Source organism: Haliotis rufescens, unplaced genomic scaffold, assembly GCF_023055435.1.
Source record: "Haliotis rufescens isolate VD_foot unplaced genomic scaffold, xgHalRufe1.0.p SCAF_18, whole genome shotgun sequence".
In the NCBI taxonomy this organism is placed as follows: Eukaryota; Metazoa; Mollusca; class Gastropoda; order Lepetellida; family Haliotidae; genus Haliotis; species Haliotis rufescens.
Window position 1 is genome coordinate 18,870,707 of NW_025963868.1, and position 10,667 is coordinate 18,881,373.

At 39.7% G+C, this 10,667-nt stretch overlaps 1 protein-coding gene across 1 annotated transcript; it reads left to right on the top strand.

The window, feature by feature from the left end:
* The first annotated feature begins 1,030 nt into the window (after nt 1-1,030).
* On the top strand, nt 1,031-9,644 carry LOC124121017 (anaphase-promoting complex subunit 13-like). Its single transcript, XM_048398310.1, has 2 exons — nt 1,031-1,150; nt 9,143-9,644. The coding sequence occupies exon 2, from the start codon at nt 9,152-9,154 to the stop codon at nt 9,377-9,379; it is 228 nt and encodes a 75-aa protein (XP_048254267.1). The 5' UTR covers nt 1,031-1,150; nt 9,143-9,151; the 3' UTR covers nt 9,380-9,644.
* Nucleotides 9,645-10,667: the final 1,023 nt, after the last annotated feature.

Below are 10,667 nucleotides of genomic sequence, written 5' to 3' on the forward strand. Positions count from 1 at the left end.
GTGACGTCGTAAATTTGGACGACGTTATTTTTGAGAGGGGAGTGTCTAGTGAGTTGTTCCCCATAGATGTAGCTGGGCAACACAGATAAACGCGATGACCGAAAGATAGAAAAAGCGGGAGAGATATGACAATCGGTATTGGGAGAAAAGGTACAGGTAATCGACTTGAGGAGTGTGAGAATATGCGGGAAATACCCACCTGTGTATAAAATGGACTTGTCCGACATTTCCGAGGTCGAATTCTATTCAGGGAGTCATCATTGTTACAATTTGGGTAAATATTTCTAAAGCTTGTACATTTTATCAACATCCTTAAGAGGCTACACATAATGTTGAAGAATTAAACGACCGACTCGTGGTCGTTGTTTATCGTACAATTAAACCCTGCAGGGAGAATAAACCATGAGGGGCGTTGCAGTGTTTTATTGTACCATAAACAACTAGCACTGGTCGTTTATTTAATAAATGGATAATAGTAGTATCTTTGAAGTGACGTAGTAGCACAGGTTGGATGACAGTCAAATAATGGCAACTGTTTTTGTTGTTGTTTTTGTTGGGTTTTTGTTGTTGTTGTTGTACGTTTGTACGTTGTTAAACGCTTCGCTCACCAATATTCCAGCTATATGACGGCGGTCTGTAATAATTTGTCCACTCAAGAGCGTACCCAAAAAGAGGGATGTTCACCCCAGACACCACAGGTAGTTGCCTCTTACTGAAAGCATGGCCGGGTTGCTGAAGACCAATTCTAACCCGGATCTTCACGGGTGTAATGGCAATTAAGTGATGTAGATATACATGTCAAGGCTACATAGTAATTAGCTTTTTTAATTAAATGTCCTTTCGGACAATGGCTTTCCTGAATTGATAGTTATGACAGTGTTAAATTCCCTCTTATAATATATAATTTCACTATCTTAGTTCAACATTTCTTAAAATGAAACAGGGATTTTCGAAGCCGTTCGGCGACAAGGCAACGACTTGGCCCCTGTCTTCTAGGATAAGAGCGTTAAGCTTAGTGCGCAAACCAGTAGTGGAACCAGTTAACCAGGGATCAAGGTGAAGGCTAAAACTAACTTGGCGCCGTCTCCAAATACACACTGAAATGGCGCAATATAGATAACCACACTCGCGATTGAGCAGTAACTGTCAGGTATGTTTGTCAATTTGTCCGAAATAAGATACCAAGATCTGGTGCACGTTTAGAAGTAGCTGTAGTTGAGTTCGTAACCAAACCAATTAGTAGCCACTCCCCTCAGGCCCCTGAAGAAGGACAGTAATACTGAAACGCCGGGCCCATGTTTTGATCTTTTGGTCCGGTGTAGTGATATCACTATCCTGCTTCAGGGGCCTGTGCCACTCCCAACTGGTAGACAAACCTCACGGTGAACTCGTAAACAAATATAATAGAAAAACATAACTCAAAAAGGATTTATTAGATCTACTGATAACAAATAAATATTGAATTATTACGATAAAGACCAGAAACTTTGGCATCCAGCGAGCAGATATTAGGGATCCTAAACGATTGTGTAATGTTGCCTTCTAATCAATAAAAAGAAGACTACTATTAGATCTACCATTGAGAAAAGGTTCCACAATTTTTAAAAAATTAAAATATACACTCATTGCGGTATAAATGACTTTGATAGGTGTTGAGAATTAACTGTTACTTGAATGAAAGGGGGGTAACTCTTGTATCTGTCTGTTACAGTTGGCTTATTCACCCACCTTAAAAAAATACAAAAACAGATTTTATTACCGAAATAATGCAATTAATATTTTCATGAAATATGTTTTCACCTCAGTACACAATAGAAATTACTTTGAATAATAAGAAAGCATTGTTTTATGAAAAATGAAAGACACCAAACTCTGCCCAAACAAGTCCATGGTCCACCACTGTATGGAGCTCGGGGGCGTCTGCTTCTCCAAGATATGATATTTCCTTACAACTATTAATGAATGACTTGGTCTTCATTACACAGTGGCCTCAGAAGAATAGTATTTAGAGTTATATCCCCTTACTTTCTTGACATACCTTCACCACACATTATGGATTTTTTTATCTTCCAAACCTAATAAAATAAAGTTACCATGGCTCATCAATTTGTGCATCTGATGCGCAAATATTAAGAGTGTATTTTAACATATTAATTTTCACAATTATCATAAAATAAACAATAATAAACTGGAAGTGTTTCAGAGTGGTTTCAAGAGTGATTAAAGAATATCCTTATCACTATTCACTACGGTTTATTCAACTGTTATTACTTTATGTCTATACATCATATATATGTTTCTAATGTTTGGCATAACATTTCAACATATGTTTGAAGAAAATGGCAATCAATTTACAGTGCATTTAGCATTCACTTAACTATTCATATGTCTGTGTTTCACAGCATCCTTCCAATGAAATGATTTGTTTGTTTGCTGTTTAACGCCGAACTCAGCAATATTCCAGCTATATGGCGCCGGCCTCTGAATACTCAAGTCTGGACCAGACAATCCTGTGATTAACACCATGAGCATCGATCTACGCATTTGGGATACAATGACATGCACCATGTCAACGAGCCAGGCCACACAATCCCGTTAGTAGCCTCCGACGTCGACGTGCATGGGTTGCTGTACATCCACTTTAACCTGGATTTGATATTACCATGACAACTTGAGATATATATTGGTAATCATCTAGCCAGCAAAATACAGTGAACATGCATGTTTTAAATTTTGTACATGTTTACACAGTGTTTAGTTTTTGCAATATTATGTCTCGATCTACATCTTCTTTTATCATGACATCATTTCTGTGAATCGAATAAGCGCTCTCAACTTGATGACGTCATTTATTGGATGACATTATTTTTTAGAGGGAAGTGTCCAGTGGGTTTTCCCTATAGATGTAGCTGTTCCACACAGATAAAGGCAGTGGCAAAACCATCACACCCAAAAGTGGGAGACATACATGACAATCAGTATTAGGAGAAATGGTACAGATAATCGACGTGAGCATTGCGAGAATATGCTGGAAATACCAAATGTTACCCTGCACTTGTCCGTAACATGGACAAGTTTCATTTCTGTTTGCCATGACAATCTGATTGTTAATTTAGTGGTAAGTGCATATTCATATCTTCTCATTTATTTATACTTAACACATCTATTTTTTAAAAACCTGCATACTTCATTATTAAATACATTCCTGTATTTATGATGTTGTTCACTAAACATCCATATCATAATAAATTAAGTGACTTAGTATGATATTCAAAATGTACGTACCAAATACACACTTTTGATTTTTCTATTTTCTTATGACTAAAAACTGTATGTATACCTATTTATACTTATAATGGTAATATTTCGGACAACGTTAAAAGGGGGAATTCCAGAAAAATTATTAATAGACACTACAGGTACGGGACCAGTTGGTACACAGTTTTGAAGTTTGCACGAGAATGGTCAAACAAGCCTGAAACAAAAACAAAGAAATTTCGAATTATTTAATAGCACAGCATAAACAGTTTCATAGACCTCAGTGTTAATATTAACTAATTTGTTTCTCGTGCTCAATGCAATTTTTTCAACCGAACTGTAAACACTTTTCTATCCCGGAATGGTCATAACTGCACCTAAAATAAATTTATTATTATACATCTAAACTAATATTTAATATCACCATTACATTATCAAATGGTTACAAATAAATGCAAAACTTACAGGGTATCTGCTACTCATATATTAGGCACTCCTCATCATATTTTGACCACATGCTGAATGTGTATTCGTCTCGTGCAATCCGTGTTGACACTTCATTTATACCCGTGCAAAATAACACCGGGCATGTCATTTCCGGTTCGTTTTATTCTTTAAATTAATTAAAGCCGTTATTATTTACACATAAAAAAAAAACAATGTTGCGTGCGATCTTCCTGTTTTATTACAGTTGTATTTATCAAATGCCTTTATCTTCAATATTGTCTCCATGATAGTTTTCTTACTTACCGACATGGAGAAATAAGTCATAAAATTCACAACGGTTAAACTACATGGTCATAAAGTTACACATTCGGAAGTGTAGAAAATATTTACTTTTTTTCATCTAATTAAAATCAATGTAAACCGTAAGAATAATTCCGCCTGGAATAACAAGTTGAGCCGATGTGAATGATCGATCAGCACAAACGGCAGCCATTACAGCCGAGTCGGGATCGGACGTGGGATGGGCACTCTGCGTTTGGATCCTACTGACATAAACTGGATACTGGGATATGCTGATTTCGTGATAATTATGTTAAGTATTGCTATTATTGGTTATTCAGGTTGTTTATTTGTCGGATACGTGCATATTAAAGAAGGATTGCAGCTTTTATTTCAAGCCATTTTGCAGTTCGTAAAGCCCGCTCATGGCGACCCGGGGAATCCCGTGACGTCATTAGGCTGCCTACAGATATCTTATTCATCTGTAAATGTTCATGAATAATAGTTTCAATGGATCCATGGCTTAGACCTGTGTCTTCCTCAAGTTCAGCAATGGTAATATGTCTATCTGACAGTATATAAGTTTTTCTATCTCCTTGACATCTTCCCGAGGCAAGGGAGTTAACTGACTTTAAGGGGCACTGATCTAAAGCAATTCCCCGGGACTGGTTGTTGCCTTTGTTATTGTTTTTCCCCCGTGAGTACCCGGATGATACGCAACGCAACTGAGCGTGACAAGAGACTGGGCTACCGTCTGCAAGGACAGCAAAATAAACTTGGAGGCAATATTTTTTTACCCATTTTTGAACACTGATTGGTTAACCGTGATCTATAAAGATTTCAACAAAGGACGATAACTTTTAAAACTTCCGAGCTGTCTCTGAACCTCGCCGCCCTTGAGCGCTGTATTGATGACATACGATCCTGGATGAGCTTCAATTATCTCAAACTCAATGAAGAGAAGACTGAGTTTTTAATCCTTGGTTGGAGACAGCAAGTCAGAAAGCTTCACCCTGACTCTGTATACCTTCATATTGGTGATACCCCTGTGTACCTAACTGCCAGTGCCCGTAATTTGGGAATCACCTTTGACTCAACAATGGCCATGGACACTCATATTTCACTAACCAGCAGAGCATGCTACCATAGCATCTATAACATCAGTAAAGTCCGCCATCTACTTGATACTCCAAAAGTGAAATTGTTGATGCAATGTCTTGTGACATCCAAACTGGATTACTGCAATGCATTGTATGCTAATCTTCCCATGAAAGCCATATCAAAGCTACAACGCATTCAGAACCCTGCAGCTAGATGCATCTCTAAAGATCGAAGATCCAATCATATCAGTGTTGTCCTCAAAGCACTACATTGGCTTCCAGTCTCCTTTCGTATAAACTATAAGATATGTATCATCACTCACGACTGCCTCAACAATAGCGACTATCCAGACTATCTCAAAGATCTTATATCCCTGTACTCTCCAGAGCGTGCTCTCCGATCCTCTGGTGGAACTCTACTGTATCAGCCTCTGTCTACTTCTGCTATGTCTGACCGTGCCTTCTCCTTTTGCAGTCCACAGTTATGGAACTCTTTGCCTTTGAATCTGAGAAACTCTGCTTCTAAGGAAACGTTTAAGTCTCTCCTCAAAACCCACTTCTTCACTTCAGCTTTTCAATAGATTTCCTGATTGTTGGCATATGTACATAGACATTACATTTTAACTTTGTCACAGCGCCAGTGAGCAACTGTCGATGGATATTAGGCGCTTTACAAATCAATTATTATTATTATTATTATGTTAATTAATTTCTTTCGCTTGAACAAACAGACAAAAAGAACGGCGGAGCTCATCATTTGGAAATACCCCTGATTGTTATAGTATCAATGCAGTGAAACAGGATCAGGTGGTCAGGCTCGCTGACTTGGTTGATGCATGTCACATTGGAGGTCAACTAATGTCCTGAAATCATTTGGTACTTGAAGGGCTTGAACTCAATGCAGAAACTGTGCAGAGTTTTATGCTTTCAGTCTGACTGCTTCTGCCTTGGATTTTTTAATCGCATTATTGGCCTTTTTCTGTCTGCTCATATTTGATTAGCATGTCCACAACTTATGTCAACTTATGCCCTTTCAGTACCAACACTGATGATGTCACAAATAATCCCTGACAGGCATTCATTGTGTGGAACAGGACTGAGGGCAGCAGTTGGGTTATTGTACCCAATCAGGATGTTAGTCATAAAAGGCTAGTTCCAGGTTGTTATTTTAATTATTCACATTATCAAGATCAAAGATAACACTTCACACTTTCCTCCCAGATCGCCTAATTTCTCCGCTCAAGGTACCAAAATACAATTAGGTGATGTGGGTGTGCCATGCCTGGATGAGTTTTATAATTAGTTAATGTGGGTAGTTGGAACAGTCCACTTTACTGAATGAAGGGATGACAAGACAGCCAGCCTTCTTGGCTCATGCTGATGTCCATTTTGCTGTGCCAACTGATGGATACATAATTCCTTGAACCTCTGCATGGATGGAGTATGTTTGTAGAAACAAACGAGGTGATGAAAAGAAAGTTCCGTCAGCATACATGATGTCTACATTGCACAAATGTTCTAAATTCTCTCTTGTGGCAGAGATAAGAATCTTGTCATCTTCTCCATGATCAGCAATCAGAAATTGTTCTCCTGCATCAGTTTTTGTCCAGCCTTCTTCCAAGGGAACTGTTGAACTGGTCTTTGGAAGTCTGGGTATGTTCTTCTGTCTTTCTCCAAAAAGTTTGAAAATGGCAGAGATAATCCTCAGGAACTTCATCAGCATGTCGTCTGAGGTTGGCCAGTTCATCAGCATAAATACTTGGGATAGGTGTAGTCTCAGTTCTGGCACGATCAAGAAGCTTGCTTCTAAATGCATCAACGTGATGGAGATAAGGAGCTAATTGGTGATTGTGGTCTGGGCCGATCTTTACTGGTCTGTTCACAACTGTTATAATGTTTCCCTTGCAAGTAGCCTCAGTACACCTCCAGTAGACTGCATCATTCTTCTTTCTGTTCACTCTTGTAACCTCCATGATAAGCATATCTACCTCCCCAAAGATGAGGTAGAAAGGAGACTGCCATTTTGATTATGGAGAACAGGGCGAGACATTTTCCTATTATATCTGTGTATATCCTTCTCTTCATTTGAGAAAGGCAAAATTTACTGATCTCTCTATCTCAGTGGATTAAGATTCTTTACTCATGTGCAAGCTATACAACGCTAATATTCCCACTTAAGAGCAGTGTTGTTTTAAGGCTTAATCAGCTATGACTTCCCCGTTGCTCAACATGGCCTACTCCGGGCAATCTGGGCTGACCAGTAATTAGACAATGTGGGTATTAATTGGTTTAGGAAATTAGAAGATCTGGGTATACTCCGTGTGGAATAGGACTGAGGACAGCAGTTGGGTTATTGTACCCAATCAGGATGTTAGTCATAAAAGGCTAGTTCCAGGTTGTTAATTGTTATTTTAATTATTCACAATATCAAGATCAAAGATAACATTTCACACTTTCAACAATGTATGCCAAGTTGTTATTTTTGTAGGGTTAACCAAAGTAGTAGTAACAGCATTGCATGTATTGCCACTAAGAATCACAATATAAACGTCAGCCAATTTAAACATTTGTCACGATCAGCGACGGTAAATCTACATGATCTAGGTCATCCCCAACAATAGGTATTGGAAGCCACTCTACGTGTATGATTTTAGCACTTTCACTTGGAAACTAAAACATTATGTTAAATACTTATAGCAAATATTACAAATTTTTCTCTATCAGAAATTGTCTCAAAGTGTCCCAAGACAATTGAACTTCACAACAAAATCACAATAATTATTTTCAGTATACATGGACTTTAGTAACTTCTGCATGGTTACAGCAAATGATGTAAGTCTATGATCAATCTGCTCCGGGCCGTGATGAGTGAGTGGTATCAGTGTAATGCTAGACAGGTGGTAGGAAGTAAGTGCTCTAAGCTCTGTGTTTCAGGTGTGCTCGATGTTCTGTGTTTCAGGTGTGCTCGATGTTATGTGTTTCAGGTGTGCTCCATGTTGTGTGTTTCAGGTGTGCTTCATGTTCTGTGTTTCAGGTGTGCTACATGTTCTGTGTTTCAGGTGTGCTTGATGTTCTGTGTTTCAGATGTGCTCCATGTTCTGTGTTTCAGGTGTGCTACATGTTCTGTGTTTCAGGTGTGCTCCGTGTTCTGTTTCCAGGTGTGCTCCATGTTCTGTGTTTCAGGTGTGCTCCATGTTCTGTGTTTCAGGTGTGTTCCATGTTCTGTGTTTCAGGTGTGCTCCATGTTCTGTGTTTCAGGTGTGCTCCGTGTTCTGTGTTTCAGGTGTGCTCCATGTTCTGTGTTTCAGGTGTGTTCCACGTTCTGTGTTTCAGGTGTGCTCCACGTTCTGTGTTTCAGGTGTGCTACATGTTCTGTGTTTCAGGTGTGCTCCATGTTCAGTGTTTCCAGGTGTGCTCCATGTTCTGTGCTCAGGTGTGCTCCATGTTCTGTGTTTCAGGTGTGCTCCATGTTCAGTGTTTCAGGTGTACTACATGTTCAATGTTTCAGGTGTGGTACATGTTCTGTGTTTCAGGTGTGCTACATGTTCTGTGTTTCCGTTGTGCTCCATGTTCTTTGTTTCCGGTGTGCTCCATGTTCTGTGTTTCAGGTGTGCTCCGTGTTCTGTGTTTCAGGTGTGGTACATGTTCTGTGTTTCAGGTGTGCTCCATGTTCTGTGTTTCAGGTGTGGTACATGTTCTGTGTTTCAGGTGTGCTCCGTGTTCTGTGTTTCAGGTGTGCTCCGTGTTCTGTGTTTCCGGTGTGCTCCGTGTTCTGTGTTTCAGGTGTGCTCCATGTTCTGTGTTTCAGGTGTGGTACATGTTCTGTGTTTCAGGTGTGCTACATGTTCTGTGTTTCAGGTGTGCTACATGTTCTGTGTTTCAGGTGTGCTCCATGTTCTGTGTTTTAGGTGTGCTCCATGTTCTGTGTTTCAGGTGTGGTACATGTTCTGTGTTTCAGGTGTGCTCCGTGTTCTGTGTTTTAGGTGTGCTCCATGTTCTGTGTTTCAGGTGTGGTACATGTTCTGTGTTTCAGGTGTGCTCCATGTTCTGTGTTTTAGGTGTGCACCATGGACAGTGAAGTGCAGCGAGATGGTCGTCTGATGGACATCATAGATGAGAAGTGGCGTGAAGACAGACTGCCGATGGAAGACATCATGGTGCCTCAGTTGGAGCTGCCCGAGATAGAGCCGGACAACGGCCCCACCACCGAGACTCTCCGGGAACAGGAGCAGAAGTGGTCTGACCTTGCATTGTCAGTGTTGCATGATCAGCCACCCACAGCTGGCAACAGCTGAGAGCACCAGGAGCTCATACATCCTGTTTGTTTGCAGGACAGATGTGTTGTCACATGGTAGTGACAAGTTATTGTGGATAATGTTTGTGAAGAGAGTGATGTTTCTGTGGAACAACTTCATTAATGTGTTCTGTTCAACATGTACAAAGAGAGAGCAATGTACAGATGTGTGTGATAAACCATGTGGTTGTCTCCGTGGTAACCAATGTCCAGATGGACAGTCATATGTCATATGTAAATGATGGTGAAATAAATGTTGGAACCTTTCTGGTACTTCTGTCTGAATCTTATCTGGAATGTATTGCTGGGCCGATGCTATGTCCTCCTAGGAATCCATTTTACTAAATGTTGAGCCCCCAGAATGTTGTTATGTTTAGCTCAACTGGACAAACACCTGTACAACTTCTGCAGTGATGTATTGTCTAGTTTTTAAAGGGAAAGTAAAGACAACAACTTCTAGATTTTTCTACTTAGGCATACTTAATCACAAATGCTTCACCAAAATTTAATTTGAAAAACAGAATTAGCATAAAATTGATGATAATAGAAAAAACAGGCTATAGTAGTGGTGGTGGATAGATCATCTGCACCGAGAGTGGAAGGTCAGTGGTCGATCCGATGTCATACCAAAAGATGTTAAGTGATGGTACTTCTTGTTAGCCTGCCTGGCATTCAGCATTTAGGAGGGAAAGCGAGGACATGTCGGTGTGGTATTTCGGTAGGCTGGCACCATAAAACTGGCATAAGTCCAGACTAGTACAAGCAGCCACACAGGTGCATGCACATCTCTAGGTAATTATAAGTGCAATAATCTTGAATGCAACCTTAAGCCCCTTTTCACCTCACATCTTAATATCTCAAGGGTTTTTGTCAGACAGGTCAAGTTAGACAGACAAAATTCAGCAACTATTTGGTAGGTCACATGACAGTGACAATAAACCCCAATTATTTCTGACTGGTCTCCAGGTGATAAGATGATCAGGGTTTTTATTTAGATTCTTGTCCTGGTGCATGTTGAGAGTCAAATGTGCAGTGACCTCAACATTCACAAACAACATTGGTAGAACAAGTAATATCCTGTTTCACAAAGACCTGGTGTCATCATTTTAACCCAACAGTCATTCAATGGTGGAGGTTTTTTAATTTGTCACTTCCACTTTGTCCTGTGACAAAAATTACTCTTGATATTTTTTGGCTGGTACTGGTTGCAGACCAAACCTTTTCTCAGGTACACAAAGTTCACGTAGAGGCATGTGTTGATGTTCATAACTTTGAATTCCTACAACAGG